The sequence below is a fragment of the Bufo bufo genome, chromosome 2 (assembly GCF_905171765.1).
Source record: "Bufo bufo chromosome 2, aBufBuf1.1, whole genome shotgun sequence".
Lineage (NCBI taxonomy): Eukaryota > Metazoa > Chordata > Amphibia > Anura > Bufonidae > Bufo > Bufo bufo.
The window spans coordinates 69,508,308-69,526,828 of record NC_053390.1 but is presented as its reverse complement, the minus strand read 5'-3'; the positions used below and the strand labels follow the sequence as shown (position 1 = coordinate 69,526,828).

At 45.6% G+C, this 18,521-nt stretch overlaps 1 protein-coding gene across 1 annotated transcript in view; it reads left to right on the top strand.

The window, feature by feature from the left end:
* LOC120992288 (aquaporin-7-like) overlaps nucleotides 1-1,007 on the top strand; it is a 70,468-nt gene extending 69,461 nt beyond the window's left edge. Inside the window, exon 6 of the mRNA XM_040421162.1 lies at nucleotides 28-1,007. Within this exon, the coding sequence (XP_040277096.1) occupies nucleotides 28-202 (175 nt within the window). The 3' untranslated portion in view covers nucleotides 203-1,007. The remainder of the gene's footprint in view (nucleotides 1-27) is intronic.
* The last annotated feature ends 17,514 nt before the right edge of the window (nucleotides 1,008-18,521 follow it).

The window sequence follows — 18,521 nt, the reverse complement described above, 5'->3', positions numbered from 1 at the left end:
TCATATCATGCTTGTCGTGTCTTCCAGGGCTGGGAATTACTGGTGCTGGGTGCCAATTGTAGCCCCCATGGTGGGTGGCCTGAGCGGAGCCTTCCTATATAAGCTGCTGGTGGGACTACATCTTCAGCAGAACGAGGAAGAGAAGAAGCTATGTGAGATGGAGAAGGGGAATCCAGAGATGGTGGCCACTGAATATATGTGACCCCTGGCCTAACCTTGTGACCACAGGACGTTAATACCGCGACGATGTGTCGTACTGTAATACAGGGAGGCAGCGCAGTGTGCACACTGTGTAAATACAATCATCTTGAAGGAAGTTTTTCAATGCATTTCCCTAGGACATTCATAGGTAATTATTAGTTATTTCTGTTTTTTTTTTTTGGAAAAGCTGGGTGACAACCAGTAGAGTCGCCATTACAGCTCCCGCCAGGGTTGTCACCCAACGGAAATAAGAAATGGTTAAGTGGAATTCTCTCTGACCCGAGACTTTTATTTACTGGAGAGACCATCTCATGGAAATGCTTTTCAGTGCCTCTTCTCTCTTTCAAGCACTGGCCCCAAATGGGACTTTTGTTTAAAGTTGCAACGAGGAACGGCAGGGAAATTCTCCCTTTTTGTCACCGAAGGACGACTCTATCACTCCATGGTTTATTTCAGTTTCATTGATGGGGAGACGCATGGAGCACAGTCCATACCAAGGACTATTTGCATCAGACTGACTTTTACCTACATAGAACTGTAACATCATGAACTGTGTAAAATAGAATGTAATTACTGTATTGCGGTGGGATCCTGTGTGTGGGGCATGTGCTGCAATTCCTTCTCATATATACGTAATTCACCTTTATTGATTACAGTGTAGACAACGTTCAGCCCCTTTCATCCAATTTACATATGGGATTAGGCGGAGGAAAAAGTTGAGACACTTTGTAAATACGTTACATTATCTATCATGTCCTGATCCTGAGTTACATCCTGTATTATACTCCAGAGCTGCACTCACTATTCTGCTGTTAGTCTACTTTCACACTGGCGTTTTGGCTTTCCGTTTGTGAGATCCGTTCAGGGCTCTCACCAGAGGTCCAAAACGGATCAGTTTGCATTCTAACGCATTCTGAATGGAAAAGGATCCGCTCAGAATGCATCAGTCTCCATTCCTCTCTGGAGGTGGACACCAAAACGCTGCTTGCAGCGTTTTGGTGTCCGTCTGATGAAACTGAGCCAAACGGATCCGTTCCTACACACAATGTAAGTCAATAGGGACGGATACGTTTTCACTGACACAATCTGGCACAATAGAAAACGGATCCATCCTCCATTGACTTTCAGTGGTGTTCATGACGGATCCGTCTTGGCTATGTTACAGATAATACAAACGGATCTGTTCTGAACGGATGCAGACGGTTGTATTATCTGAACGGATCCGTCCATGATGGATCCGCAAAAAACACGAGTGTGAAAGTAGCCTTAGGCCCCTTTCACACGAGCGAGTTTTCCGCGCGGATGCGTTGCGGAAGGTGAACGCACAGCATCCGCACGGAATCCTGACCCATTCATTTCTATGGGAGTGTTCACATGAGCGTTGATTTTCACGCATCCCGATCGTCTCCTAGCAACCATGCGTGAAAATCGCAGCATGCTCCTCTTTGTGCGTTTTTCACGTAACGCAAGCCCCATAGAAATGAATGGGGTTGCGTGAAAATCGCAAGCAAGTGCGGATGTGGTGCGATTTTCACGCACGGTTGCTAGGAGACGATCGGGATGGAGACCCGATCATTATTATTTTCCCTTATAACATGGTTATAAGGGAAAATAATAGCATTCTGAATACAGAATGCATAGTAAAACAGCGCTGGAGGGGTTAAAAAAAAAAAAATCATTTAACTCACCTTAATCCACTTGTTCGCAATGCCGTCATCTCCTTCTGTCCCCTTTAACTGAATAGGACCTGTGGTGAGCATTAATTATAGGTCAAGGACCTTTGATGATGTCACTCCGGTCATCACATGGTACGTCACATGATCTTTTACCATGGTGAATCACCATGGTAAAAGATCATGTGACGTACCATGTGATGACCGGAATGACGTCACCACAGGTCCTGTTGCTGCACAGAGATCAGATGAAGCCAGAAGGAGATGCCGGGCTACGTGATCAAGTGGACTAAGGTGAGTTAAACATTTATTATTTTTTTTTTAACCCCTCCAGCGATGTTTTACTATGCATTCTGTATTCAGAATGCTATTATTTTCCCTTATAACCATGTTATAAGGGAAAATAATACTATTTACAGAACACCGATCCCAAGCCCGAACTTCTGTGAAGAAGTTCGGGTCTGGGTACCAAACATGCACGATTTTTCTCACGCGAGTGCAAAACGCATTACAATGTTTTGCACTCGCGCGGAAAAATCGCGGGTGTTCCCGCAACGCACCCGAACATTTTCCCGCAACGCCCGTGTGAAAGAGGCCTTAGAGTCACTGTGTATACAGGTGAAACTCGAAAAATTAGAATATTGTGCAAAAGTTTATGTATTTCAGTAATGCAACTTAAAAGGTGAGACTAATATATGAGATAGACTCATTACATGCAAAGCGAGATATTTCAAGCCTTTATTTGTTATAATTTGGATGATTATGGCTTACAGTTTATGAAAACCCAAAAGTCACAATCTCAGGTCCCCTTTGCTCAGGGGGTATGGATTAATTAGCTGACTAGAGTGCGACACTTTGAGCCTAGAATATTGACCCTTTTCCCAATATTCAAATTTTAAGCTGCATTAATGGAATTCCTTTTAATTTGCATTACTGAAATAAATGGACTTTTGCACGATATTCTAATTTTTCGAGTTTCACCTATATATGGTACATTACTTATCTTGTAGTGATCCTGAGTTACATCCTGTATTATACTCCAGAGCTACACTCACTATTCTGCTGGTGCAGTTACTGTGTACATACAGTACAGACCAAAAGTTTGGACACACCTTCTCATTCAAAGAGTTTTGAAGCTATGAAGGCATCAAAACTATGAATTAACACATGTGGAATTATATACATAACAAACAAGTGTGAAACAACTGAAAATATGTCATATTCTAGGTTCTTTAAAGTAGCCACCTTTTGCTTTGATTACTGCTTTGCACACTCTTGGCATTCTCTTGATGAGCTTCCAGAGGTAGTCCCTGAAATGGTTTTCACTTCACAGGTGTGCCCTGTCAGGTTTAATAAGTGGGATTTCTTGCCTTATAAATGGGGTTGGGACCATCAGTTGCGTTGAGGAGAAGTCAGGTGGATACACAGCTGATAGTCCTACTGAATAGACTGTTAGAAGTTGTATTATGGCAAGAAAAAAGCAGCTAAGTAAAGAAAAACGAGTGGCCATCATTACTTTAAGAAATGAAGGTCAGTCAGTCAGCCGAAAAATTGGGAAAACTTTGAAAGTAAGGGCTATTTGACCATGAAGGAGAGTGATGGGGTGCTGCGCCAGATGACCTGGCCTCCCCAGTCACCGGACCTGAACCCAATCGAGATGGTTTGGGGTGAGCTGGAGCGCAGAAAGGGCCAACAAGTGCTAAGCATCTCTGGGAACTCCTTCAAGACTGTTGGAAGACCATTTCAGGGGACTACCTCTTGAAGCTCATCAAGAGAATGCCAAGAGTGTGCAAAGCAGTAATCAAAGCAAAAGGTGGCTACTTTGAAGAACCAAGAATATGACATATTTTCAGTTGTTTCACACTTGTTTGTTATGTATATAATTCCACATGTGTTAATTCATAGTTTTGATGCCATCATAGTCATGAAAATAAAGAAAACTCTTTGAATGAGGTGTGTCCAAACTTTTGGTCTGTACTGTACATTACATTACTTATCCTGTACTGATCCTGAGTTACATTCTGTATTATACTCCAGAGCTGCACTCACTATGCTGCAGGTGAAGTCACTGTGTACATACATTACATTACTTATCCTGTACTGATCCTGAGTTACATCCTGTATTATACTCCAGAGCTGCACTCACTATTCTGCAGGTGAAGTCACTGTGTACATACATTGCTTACTCAGTACTGATCCTGAGTTACAACCTGTATTATACTCCAGAGCTACAATCATAATTCTACTGGCTGTTCTTGAATACAGTCAGCAAACTTGTCAATATCCCCTCCTAAACACTTTACTGTAGCTGAGGAACATTTATTCTTTTTCTACTGTGTCTGGTGTAGAGACGACGGCTCCCAGACTGGTAATCACCGTACCAAGCCCTATGTAGACACTGAACACGCAGGGAATGCTGACAGACACAGTTACATATTAGGAGACATATTTCAAATGAGAAGCAACATGTTGTCAGTCAGGGACGTGCACAGAAATCATTGGACTCATAGCAAGAATTAGGGGATTCATGGCCGACCCATTTCCCCCATGGGCTGCATAGCTGCTGTGGGGTCTACTTGTATTAGGGGTACCCCACTGTTGTCAGTACATTTCAAGTTCTCTCCTTAGTCTGTGTTCACCTGTTCTGTTAACCTGGCTGTGTTAAGAACCTCCTCATATTTGACGGAAAGAATAGCGCAGCACTATGCTTCCTATCAAAATGATGGACACCTGACAGAGCCCATCATAAGTCAACTGGGTTCATCCAGCGCTGGTGTCAGTCATGTGATGGAGTCGACGCTCCATTAATTCCATGTTTCTTCTCCTCCGAAGAAACAGATAATTGAATAAATGAGGGAAATGTGAACAGAGCCTAAGGCCTCATGCACACGACCGTTGTGTGCACCCGTGGCCGTTGTGCCATTTTCCGTTTTTTTTCGCAGACCCATTGACTTTCAATGGGTCCGTGGAAAAAGCGGAAAATGCCCCGTTTTGCACCGCATCCGTGATCCGTGTTTCCTGGCCGTGAAAAAAATATGACCTGTCCTATTTTTTTCACGGCCAACGGTTCACGGACCCATTCAAGTCAATGGGTCCGTGAAAGAACACGGATGCACACAAGATTGGCATCCGTGTCCGTGATCCGTGGCCGTAGGTTAGTTTTTATACAGACGGATCCGAAGATCCGTCTGCATAAAAGCTTTTTCAAAGCTGAGTTTTCACTTCGTGAAAACTCAGAACCGACAGTATATTCTAACACAGAAGCGTTCCCATGGTGATGGGGACGCTTCTAGTTAGAATACACTACAAACTGTGTACAAGACTGCCCCCTGCTGCCTGGCAGCACCCGATCTCTTACAGGGGGCCGTGATCAGCACAATTAACCCCTTCAGGTGCGGCACCTGAAGGGGTTAATTGTGCTGATCACGGCCCCCTGTAAGAGATCAGGGCTGCCAGGCAGCAGGGGGCAGACCCCCCCCCCCCCTCCCCAGTTTGAATATCATTGGTGGCCAGTGCGCCCCCCCCCCCTCTATTGTAATAATAGGTTGGTGGCCAGTGCGGCCCCCCCCTCCCTCTATTGTAATAATTCGTTGGTGGCACAGTGTGCGCCCCCCCTCCCTCCCTCTATTGTAATAATTCGTTGGTGGCACAGTGTGCGCCCCCCATCGGCCCCCCCTCCCTCTATAGCATTAACAACATTGGTGGCCAGTGTGCGGCCTCCCATCTCCCCCCCCCCATCATTGGTGGCAGCGGAGTTCCGATCGAAGTCCCAGTTTAATCGCTGGGGCTCCGATCAGTAACCATGGCAACCAGGACGCAACTACAGTCCTGGTTGCCATGGTTACTTAGCAATAGTACAATAGTAGAAGATTCATACTTACCTGCTGCTGCGATGTTCGTGTCCGGCCGGGAGCTCCACCTACTGGTAAGTGACAGGTCTGTGCGGCGCATTGCTAAATGAACCGTCACTTACCAGTAGGAGGAGCTCCCGGCCGGACACGAACATCGCAGCTCCCAGGTAAGTATGAATCTTTTACTATTGTACTATTGCTAGTAACCCGCTGCCACCAATGATCGGGGGGGGGGGGGGGGGAGATGGGAGGCCGCACACTGGCCACCAATGTTGTTAATTCTATAGAGGGAGGGGGGGCCAATGGGGGGCGCACACTGTGCCACCAACGATTTATTACAATAGAGGGAGGAAGGGGGGGGGGGCGCACACTGTGCCACCAACAAATTATTACAATAGAGGGAGGAAGGGGGGGGGGCGCACACTGTGCCACCAACGAATTATTACAATAGAGGGGGGGAGGGGGGGGGGGGGGGGGGGGCGAACACTGTGCCACCAACGAATTATTACAATGGAAGGGGGGGGGGGGGGGCCGCACTGGCCACCAATGATATTCAAACTGGGGAGGGGGGGGGGGGGTCTGCCCCCTGCTGCCTGGCAGCCCTGATCTCTTACAGGGGGATATGATAGTACAATTAACCCCTTCAGGTGCGGCACCTGAGGGGTTAATTGTGCTGATCACGGCCCCCTGTAAGAGATCGGATGCTGCTAGGCAGCAGGGGGCAGTCATGTACACAGTTTGTAGTATATTCTAACTAGAAGCGTCCCCATCACCATGGGAACGCCTCTGTGTTAGAATATACTGTCGGAAATGAGGTTTCATGATCTAACTCATATCCGACAGTATATTCTAACATAGAGGCGTTCCCATGGTGATGGGGACGCTTCAAGTTAAAATATACCATCGGATTGGAGAAAACTCCGATACGATGGTATAAAAGGGACTCCAGACTTTACATTGAAAGTCAATAGGGACGGATCCGTTTAAAATGGCACCATATTGTGTCAACGTCAAACGGATCCATCCCCATTGACTTGCATTGTAATTCAGGACGGATCCGTTTGGCTCCGCACGGCCAGGCGGACACCAAAACGACTTTTTTTTCATGTCCGTGGATCCTCCAAAAATCAAGGAAGACCCACGGACGAATAAACGGTCACGGATCACGGGAAAACGGAACCCCGTTTTGCGGACCGCAAAAAAATACGGTCGTGTGCATGAGGCCTAAGGCTAGAACACATTCTGCATCTACGCAGTTGATACAACAGCAACAGCGCTGTCATTGTAAAGGCAATCTGTCACCACTGACCCAGCGTTTTGCTCCGGGTTTCTGTCACCAGTTTATGCCGCGTTCAGATAACTGGTGTGAGTTTCCCTTTAAGGGTGTATACAACCGACAGGAGATCTTAAGATTCCCTCCACCGTAAAATTCTGGCTCAATTTGTGCAAAAAAAAAAACGGCTAATGTCGCTTGCACTGGATTTATTATGCGTTTTACACACTTTTGGTGCCTAGCTAGCCAGTATCAAGAAAAGGGGAGTGGCTTCAAATGCGCCAAAATATTGGCGTAAAAACAACCAAACCAAGAGATGGTGCAAGAACTGAGAAACTAGGAAGTGTCTAGAAAGATGCATCAAAAATACACCGCATCATGAACGGCTATGATAAATGTGGCGCATCCTCTGCCTGGTCTTAGTTGTATAATATCCAAATCGATAGTGATAAATCTGTCGCAGTATCCCAATGTGTTCATTTACACCATCTGAACGGGTGAAATAAAGGGAATCTGTCAGCAGTTTTATGGAGCCTAAACTACTGGCAGATGCCCTCAGTAAAATACAAGCTCACTTTCTTGAATCGACCCAGTTGTCTTGTATTGAACAGCTCCGGTGCTGCAACGGTCAATCCAGATTGTGGAGCATTGAGTCCCGATAGTCATGAGCTCCGGACTCTCCCTGCCCAGATTGACAGCTTTTTCCCTGCAGTCAGCAGCCGCAGGATGGGCTGTGTATCGCCTGCTGAATTGCTGGGTCATGTCAAGTACGTGAGTCAATGTTATTATGCTGCTCTTAGTTTGGGCACCATAAAACTGCTGACAGATTCCCTTTAAAAAAACAAAAATCCCAAAACCAAAAATTGAAAAAGAAGTGTATATTGTAAAACCTAATGTCTGTGTATCTCATATAGAAATAACATGTTATAACATTTACATCATAGCTGGTCTTTGCCACACTCACCCGCTTCCACCTTCTAAAGAGAAGCCGTCACTATGACCGCTCCCTCCGTATGACTTGTACTTTTTTTTACTAATGAAAAATATATATTGAAACATACTTTTTTTTTCTCATGTTTTCAATTTTCTGACTTTTTAAATCTATTATTATTATTTATTAGTATTATTTCCTTGCAAGGTCGGCCAGCAGTTCAGATTTGCTTTAGAGCAGCCACAATGACATACAGTGGCATAACTAGAAATGACTGGGCCCCGCAGCAAATTTATGGGCTCCCCTGAAACTTCTTCCCAATCCCCACTCCTGTGGCTGGTCAAGATCGCTCTCTCATATGAGGCCCGGCAGCCGTTCTCTCTGTTTCCTACAGTGTCACTGTATATAGTGTCAATAAAATCTTTTAGTCCTCATCCTGGGTGGGCCCCTTCTAAGTTTGGGCCCCAGAGCAGCCACGTCTCCTGCTTTCCCTAAAGCTACGCCCCTGGTGACATGGGAGACTAGTGTCTGGAGATGACTCTTGTCAGAGTGTGGTGGGTACGCTTTGTGACCTGTGTAGAGGTCATTGTGCAGGGAAGGGGAGGGGGGGGGGGGGTGAGCTATGACCATTACCTATTGTCAGTGGTAGATCCTGTGTTTTATATATATATATATATACTACCTGTCAGTGTAATTCTGTCTGTGATGATAATGAGAGGACTGCTGAGAAATGATTTTCCCAGAACAGAGAATTGAATTTAAACAATAGGATTTTTTTTTGCCAATATACTCCCTTTAAAGCAAATCCCTTTCTGAGAGCAAGATTTTAGAGAGGAAGGGAGGTGACTATCCTAATTACCCTGTCCACACACAGTGATTGACAGTCTTCTGTATACACACACTGATACACAGACAACTGTCAATCATCCTGTGTGGGTGGGGTTAGGAGGACTCTTGTCTTTCCTGGGAGTCCTGTTGGGATTTACGGTAATTTAAAAAAAAAAAAAATTCTGCTCCAAATCATATAAACCTATATACACTGCTCAAAAAAATAAAGGGAACACTTAAACAACACAATGTAACTATGTAACTCCAAGTCAATCACACTTCTGTGAAATCAAACTGTCCACTTAGGAAGCAACACTGAGTGACAATCAATTTCACATGCTGTTGTGCAAATGGGATAGACAACAGGTGGAAATTAGAGGCAATTAGCAAGACACCCCCAATAAAGGAGTGGTTCTGCAGGTGGTGACCACAGACCACTTCTCAGTTCCTATGCTTCCTGGCTGATGTTTTGGTCACTTTTGAATGCTGGCGGTGCTTTCACTCTAGTGGTAGCATGAGACGGAGTCTACAACCCACACAAGTGGCTCAGGTAGTGCAGCTTATCCAGGATGGCACATCAATGCGAGCTGTGGCAAGAAGGTTTGCTGTGTCTGTCAGTGTAGTGTCCAGAGCATGGAGGCGCTACCAGGAGACAGGCCAGTACATCAGGAGACGTGGAGGAGGCCGTAGGAGGGCAACAACCCAGCAGCAGGACCGCTACCTCCGCCTTTGTGCAAGGAGGAACAGGAGGAGAACTGCCAGAGCCCTGCAAAATGACCTCCAGCAGGCCACAAATGTGCATGTGTCTGCTCAAACGGTCAGAAACAGACTCCATGAGGGTAATATGAGGGCCCGACGTCCACAGGTGGGGGTTGTGCTTACAGCCCAACACCGTGCAGGACGTTTGGCATTTGCCAGAGAACACCAAGATTGGCAAATTCGCCACTGGCGCCCTGTGCTCTTCACAGATGAAAGCAGGTTCACACTGAGCACATGTGACAGACGTGACAGAGTCTGGAGACGCCGTGGAGAACGTTCTGCTGCCTGCAACATCCTCCAGCATGACCGGTTTGGCATTGGGTCATTAATAGTGTGGGGTGACATTTCTTTGGAGGGCCGCACAGCCCTCAATGTGCTCGCCAGAGGTAGCCTGACTGCCATTAGGTACCGAGATGAGATCCTCAGACCCCTTGTGAGACCATATGCTGGTGCGGTTGGCCCTGGGTTCCTCCTAATGCAAGACAATGCTAGACTTCATGTGGCTGGAGTGTGTCAGCAGTTCCTGCAAGACGAAGGCATTGATGCTATGGACTGGCCCGCCCATTCCCCAGACCTGAATCCAATTGAGCACATCTGGGACATCATGTCTCGCTCTATCCACCAACGTCACGTTGCACCACAGACTGTCCAGGAGTTGGCAGATGCTTTAGTCCAGGTCTGGGAAGAGATCCCTCAGGAGACCATCCGCCACCTCATCAGGAGCATGCACAGGCGTTGTAGGGAGGTCATACAGGCACGTGGAGGCCACACACACTACTGAGCCTCATTTTGACTTGTTTTAAGGACATTACATCAAAGTTGGATCAGCCTGTAGTGTGTTTTTCCACTTTAATTTTGAGTGTGACTCCAAATCCAGACCTCCATGGGTTGAAAAATATGATTTCCATTTTTTTATTTTTGTGTGATTTTGTTGTCAGCACATTCAACTATGTAAAGAACAAAGTATTTCAGAAGAATATTTAATTAATTCAGATCTAGGATGTGTTATTTTTGTGTTCCCTTTATTTTTTTGAGCAGTGTATATAACAGAGCAGGGCTTCGTTCTCTCTATTATATCCAGCTCTCAGATAGTTCAGGTGACAGTGTGATGTGATAATAGTGATAATAGAGGGTTTCTAGTTCAGTGGAGTCACAGGATATATCTTACACCTCCCTCAGTGAAAAACATCATCTGTCATACACTCAACTCCGGAGTCACAATCTGCATCTCATTATCCTTTCCATGGAGGAAAAGGGGTTAGAGAAACATGACTTCTCTCTCCCAGAAACAGCGCCGCACCTGCACCATTTGTATCCTGTTCTTGTAAGAAGGCGGCCATGTTCTTCTCATCCTGGAGAACCCTTGAATGGCATGGTGCGACAGAATCTGGTTGCTAGGGATACATTGTAACAACCACAGTCTTCAAAGACAACACCTCCCTAGCAACCAGTCTGTCTGACATTTCTCAGGTCTTCTGCTCAATGCAGGAGAAGGAGCAAGGACCTACTTTTCTAGCCGTGTTAATAGGATTTTTGTCACCTGTGTTCCTAATTCTTCAATATCATTTCGATGTTCGTACAGTATCAAGGGTGAATCTAATTAGTTTAACAGCTATTTTTGTCTGTGCAAAAGTTCATATTAACTCAAGGTTGTCCGTCCCAATATTTGTCCAATATCCTTAGTAAACAACATTTACGATTATGCAAACAGTGAGGACGTCATGGCCGAACAGTTATCAATGGACGAACGGGTACGGACAGAAGTTCTGAACTATGAAATCATTTGCAGCGGAGAGTTCCCTTAAAGGGAAAAGGAAGAAACACCGGCACTCCACGCGGATGAATAAGGCTTCAGAACTCTTTTGTACAAACACAGACATGTTCCTCCATAAAATACGCTTACGCGTTTTGACCAACGCTGGTCTTAGTCATATATTGTTTTAAAACCTGACAGACGCAACCCTATTCACTGCCTTTCCAATACAGATCATCTGTTCCAATCACTGGGTGACTTGTGGCGTCTGCATGGCACAAACACGGACAACCACCACCAATCAGGGGCAGATTGGCCATAGAACCTACAGGGAAATTTCCCAATGGCCGATGCACAGGGGGCTGCCCAAGCTCTCCTCATAGCCATCAGCCAGGTACATAAGGATCTGATGCAGGAGTATTAGGAACTTATGCACCTGGCCTGCGGCCACAGGTATCCGCCTGAATTCAACTGTATTGTCATCCTAAGGACGATGATACAGTTTCATGTTTCGCAGGCGGCAGTATTTTCTGTTGCACTGTGGTATTTAGTTCTGCACTATGGTATTGCTGGCTCTACCTACATGTGTTGGTCCTCTTTCTGTAAATTTGGACCCACCTACAACATGGGGACACTTTAAGTTCCCAGTCCACCGATAGATAGATAGATATGAGATAGATAGATATGAGATAGATAGATATGAGATAGATAGATATGAGATAGATAGATATGAGATAGATAGATATGAGATAGATAGATATGAGATAGATAGATATGAGATAGCATGGAAAGATCTATGCCTGCTTTGTGGACTTTAAGAATGCCTTTGACTTAGTGTGGCGCCCGGGCCTATTCCCAAAACTTCTTGAAAGCGGAATAGGAGGAAAAACATATGATGTCATCAGAAGTTTCTACACTGAGAAGGTAAATGGGAGGAGAACGGCTTATTTCCAGCAGAGCTGAGGAGTCAGACGGGGCTGCAGCCTCAGTCCAACCCTCTTTAACATCTATATCAATGAGCTGGCGGCGGCTCTGGAGTCCTCCTCAGCACCTGGTCTCACCCTCCATGACACTGAGGTGAAATTTCTCCTTTATGCAGATGATCTTCTGCTACTATCACCAACTGAGAAAGTTCTCCAAGATAACCTGAAAATCCTGGAGAAGTTCAGTAACACGTGGGCACTGTCCATCAATCCAAAGAAAACCAACATCATGGAGTTCCAGAAAAGAAACCAGAAAGCAGCCGGGCGTCCTCCCTTCCTGCTAAACAACTGTCCACTTTCAGAAACTGACAGCTACACCTACCTGGGACTAGAAATCAGCCAATCAGGGAGTTGTAAGAAAGCCATGGAAACACTGAATGACAAGGCGACCAAAACCTTCTATGCCATCAAAAGGTGTCTGTATTATCTTTAGGCACCAGTGATCGCCTGGTTTAAAATCCTTGACACCATCATCGCCCCAATCCTCCTGTATGGCAGCTAAGTCTGGGGCCCAGACATATACCCAGACTGGGCAAAGTGGGACTCTGGGCCAACAGAACTATTCCACCTAGAACTCTGCAAACACTTTCTCCAGGTCCGCAGGAGCACCTCAAACAGCGCCTGTCGAGCAGAACTGGGCAGATTCCCACTTTACTTTGCTGTCCAGAAGAGGGCGCTATCATTCAGAGCCCACCTGCATAGCAGCAGTCCCAGCTCCTACCATCACAAAGCCGTGCTACACCAAGAAGCCCTAGAAAAACAAAGCACCCTGCAACAAGTCACCCAAACCCAGTCTGCCCAAGCCACCAACCAATACAGCCTGGCAAAGAGGGAAATCCGGAGGACGATACACAAGGACAAAGAGGAGTATATCAGCGTCTGGAGGAACAACATATGAACATCACAGAAGCTGACAGTATACCAGATCCTACAGAGGGAGTACAAACTGGCCCCATATCTGGAAAAACTCCTCAATCCAAGATCTCGACAGATCCTGAGCCTCTACAGACTGAGCGCCCACAGGCTGCTCATTGAATCCGGGCGTCACTGACTGAGGTAAAGCCCAGGGAGAGCAGACTGTGCCAGCAGTGCCACCAGGAGGAGCTGGAGGATGAGGCTCATTTCCTGCTGCGGTGCCCAAATACTCAGCAGTGAGGGAGACTCACTTCAGGAGACTGTCTGATCTCTGCCCAGACTTTACCTCCATGGAGGAGGAAGAGAGACTCTCCATACTGCTGGGGGAAGAGGAGAACACAGCGGCCACAGCAGCACAATATATAACTGCCTGCCATAGACTGAGAGGAGCCTGATATACCATGGACTCCTATATCCCCACCCTGGATGTGTCCCCACTCCGCAAACCCTACCCAATTATTTCCCAAAATGTATATAGTCCTGCCAATAAAGCTTATTTGATTTGATAGATAGATATGAGATAGATATAAATAGATAATAGAGAGATATATATGAGATAGATATAAATAGATATGAGATAGATAGACAGACAGACAAATAGATAGATATGAGATAGATATAGATAGATAATAGATATATGAGATAGATAAATAGATAGATATAAGATAGATAGATAGATAGCCCCTGCCACCGATGCACATGAAATAAGAGCAGATTCTGCATGTTTGGAGTTGGGTACGTTACATCATGTCACCATTGTATATTCCAATATTTATACACTAAATCATGTCTACAATTTACGCCCATTGAATGTCTAGTATTTAAAGCAAAACCCCAAAATGCCTCGCGACTTAGGAGTTTCCTCCCTCGATCTCCACCTCTACTCGGTGGGTTAACCCTCTCAATGCCCATACATTTGAAAGAGGAAACATCTTCCCTTGTCCCTAGAGGCTCATTTGCTTAATTAATTAAAACATCATTTTTCTCTGCAATGCGGACACATATGAACATGGGACCAACTCAGATGCCTTCAGCTGCCAAGCGCACATGGAACAGGTCAGCCAGTGTCATAGGTACAAAACTGCTGACAGATGCCCTGTAACTGGTAAAGGGTCAGGGTGAGCAGAATCAGCAAGCAGTCTTTTACAAATCACTGAGATCAGTTCTTTGGTACTGCCTAGGTCTGACTTCTTTCGTATCAAAGGGGTAGGGGTCGCAAGCACTAACCCATCTTTAAATTGTGATTAAAAGCACGTATTTGTCTTGTAAGTTGTAATGATTGATAAAACAGCGCCTGAGGAAGCGAGAACTCTGTCTGAAACTGCTCATAGGACATGACTGTACCATCTGTTTGTAACCGATGCAAGAACAGGACCTCTCTCTTCCCATGTAGACAAGTCCTCTAAATGGAACATTTCCGGAAGGTGGGGGTTACATCATATGGGTGTAACTTGTGTCCACCCTCGTATACGGATTAACTCCTTATATTTAGACCAGATCTTACACATGAAAGAGTTGGCGTTTGATAATTACTGCCATGCAACCCACCCGCTTCTAGTAGAGATACTGTAATTCTTGCCAAGGAACACAAATCCCTATGTTGATCCCCATCCTTTAAAATGCTGAAAGGCTATAAAGTAGGGCCAAGCGTTCGGGATAGAGACGGGATTTTATAAAAAAATAAATCTTTGTGGAATCCACTCCGGGGAGATGTGAAAAATATATAATAATTGGGGAATTAATATCCCCAAGAAGAAAGAGATGCAAATGAGCTCTTAACAAGCTCTGCCTCTAATGCCACCAGATGTAAGGCCACTAAACTATAAGTCAATGTTCGATCCTTCAAATAAGCCTTGAGACGTGACTCGGATTTTAAATAAGCCAGCACCTCATCTGCAGACAGCTGTTTCGGGGTGACTGACCCTCATCGGTGATAGTACCCCCCAAATCCTGACTTAGGCCTATCACCCAGTCCTCTCTGCTCTGCACTGATGAGGGGCAATCACCCCGAAACAGCTGTCTGCAGATGAGGTGCTGGCTTATTTAAAATCCGGGGCATGTCTCAAGGCCTGTTTAAAGGGTCGAACACTGACTTATAGGATAGCTGCCTTACATCTGGTGGCGTTAGAGGCAGAGCTTGTTAAGAGCTCATTTGCACGCCATTATGCCCTATTACAGATATGGGCAGTTTGCACCAGGTATTATTATGACGTCATGTTTTACAAGTATTATGTCCACCTTTATAACAACACCTTTTTACATCTCACCAAGGATCGCAGCATTTCTTGCTGTGTAATAAACTGGGTGCTATACAATGTCCTATGCTGGAAGCTTTTCTGGATGTCCACCAAACTGATCAAGTATCCTGCCCTGTCTTAATATGAGGAGACAATTATAAAACATTTCTGTAATAATTGTTCTAGTAACATTACGTGGAGTGCTGCCGCTATAGTAGCATCTGCTTTTTATTTTACCCACCAACGTATCTTCTCTCTTGAGATGAACTCTACATTATTTTTGGCCAGATCTATCGCCCATCGAGTAAAACATGCTTTCTCCTGTTCTTCTCTCCAGCGCGACTCATCTGAGCAGTTTCTTCTGGCTCTCTAATTCTCCCATCGCTATGACTCTCTTAAAGTGACCTGGATGGCCCAAATTAGCATGCAGGACAGTGTTACCTGAGATAGGCTGTCGATACGTAGTAGTGTACACCCTACCCTCAGACACATTGCTACTGATGTTTAAAGGGTTTGTCCAACTTTTTTTCACACCCCCTCAGAATGATGATCCTAAATACCTGGTCCCTGCCGATGGGTTCCGGCTCCACCACCAGCTTTGCAGCTCCTCGGTGTGCTCTCATCAACATCCTGCTGAACATGGACTGCTGCCGCCAATTACTAGCCGCAGGGGTGATTTGTCACCCATGCGGCTTTGTAACTGGGTCAAGTGCTGCACGGGTGACACGTCAACAGGGTTTTCATACGAGTGTTCTTTGAGGCTGCAGAGCCAGTGGTGGAGAAAAGGAGTCGGAATCCAGTCACTGGGAACAGGTAAGAATGATCACCGTTGTGGGTCCAGCATATGGGGTCTAAAAAAAAGCTGGAGAAACCCTTTAAATCCAAAAAAAGAAACATGAGTGGAATGAAAATCAACTGTAAATTTTAAATTCATTGGATTGTTATTAAGGTGGGTGACGACGTCTGGTATGGCCACCACATCTGATCCCCATAAGAAGATCAATTTGTCAATGTAGCGCCCATACCAGACCAAGCCTCATCACAACCCTCATCAGAAGAAAATATATATAACAAAATTCCCAGCATGCCATAAGGGCATTCGCTAGAGATGCAGAGAGGCGCGAGTCCACTGAAGCTCCTGACTTTTGTGTAGAACTGTCTATCAAAAGAGAAAAAAACTATGTGTGAGGAGATATTCAACAAATACTATGATATATACCTCTAATATACTACACAGAGACATAAACAAGTGCCACATCATACAGGTGTATAGCGAGGTCACTGTGCTCTTAGGAACTTTCAGTGCAGCACAATGGTTTTTTTGTCCCCTTCTTCAGATCTGTGCCTCCACACAATCCTGTCTCTGAGCTCTACAGGCAGTTCTTTCCTCCTTATGGCTTGGTTTTTGGTCTGATACGCATCGTCAGGTGTGCGACCTGATATAGACAAATCAAATCATGTCCAATCAATTGAATTTACCACAGGTAACGCCAATCAAGGTGTAGGAACATCCCAAAGAAGATCAAGATAAATGGGAGGCCCCCCAGAGTTAAATGTTTAGCGTCAAAGTAAAGCGTCTGAGGAGCTCTGACAAATAAAAGGTGGAATCTGATCAGTTTGCTGTGGGCAACCAAGCCCCTTTACAACAGTTTCGATAAATCTATCCCCCTTTATCCATGCCAAATTCTAGTTTTTCCTATTTAATAAATTCGCAAAAATTTCTAAAATTCTGTTTTCACTTTCTCGTTATGGGGTATTGAATGCAGACTGATGGGAGAAAACTTCATTTTATTTTTTAACAAGCCCGTAACTTAACAAAATGATAAATGGTCTGAGGACTTTCCTAATGCTCTGTATGGATCGGGGTTAGTCCTAAGGCCTCCATCCTGGCAGCCCCCCGTTCTTTACTCTTTAAAGGGGTATTCACATCTCAAACATTGGTGGCATATAGCTGGGATATGCCACCAATGTCAGATAGGTGCAGGTCCCACCTCTGAAACACGCATCTATCTCTAGAATGGGGGGGACTCAAAATGAACGAGAGTGCACTGTGCAAACGTATTGACCATCCATTCACTACGGGAGCATCCAGAAGCTTCTATTTCCAGAAGTTCCATAGAGGTGATAGGTGGGTGTGTATGCACGGTGCGCTCTTCCTTCTCTTCTATGGGACTTCCAAAAATAGCTGAGCGCACACTTGCTTGACTAGCGATATGCCGCCAATGTCTGAGATGATACAACCCCTTACAGAGGTCTGGATTTCACAGCAGGGGAACCACTAGAGTGCTACCCCTTGGAGTAGTCTCCCTTCAGTAAACTGCTGATCCATGGAGGTCACGAGACATGGGTACAGTACTTCACAAGCCGAGGGCAGGGCAGGCAGAATTTGTGTGATCTAAAAACCAGTCCAGTCCAAGGATCAGGGCAGGCAGCACAGGGTCAGTATGAGGAACAGGCAGAGGTCAGGCCAGGCCGCAAAGGGTCAAATCTACAAGTCAGGCAGTGGGCAGAAGATGGACAGACAAAACAAGACAATGGTGCACCAGCAGGACATGTTTACTTGAACCTATTGTTCAGGCACCCTCCCACAGGGGAAGGTGCCTTAAAGACTGGGATGGAAAGCCATAGTCTGGGGAAGATTAGTGTGCACGCACTGGCCTGGAGACAGTTTGTGCGCCCCACAGGCAGAAAGAGAGAATGCACACAGGAAGTAGTCTAAGCCTGCATCGAGTGGATGGAGCAGTGTTACAGGGGAAAAGGGTTGATGGCAGGTCCATCAACAAGGACGGAAGAGCCAGGTGAGCGCTCCGGTGGCCAGAGTAGTAAGGTGGGGGATGGTATGGACCGCTAGTAGAACAACATGTGGTTTAGCTGCTTGTAGTTTATAATCATGCTGTTATTGCTGTATAGGCCGAGCTTCTGCCTATACTCCACAAGAACAAGCAGAGCTGCACTGTAAAGCAAGGACAGAACAACTGTCTGAGCCATTGAAGAGACACAGGTAGACTTCTGATTACTTCAGACTCCAATAGACAATGCAGCTGATCTGGAGTCACAGATTGTAATGGAGCAGAACTAAAGAGCAGCAGACAATGAAAGAAACAAACAGTAAGTCAG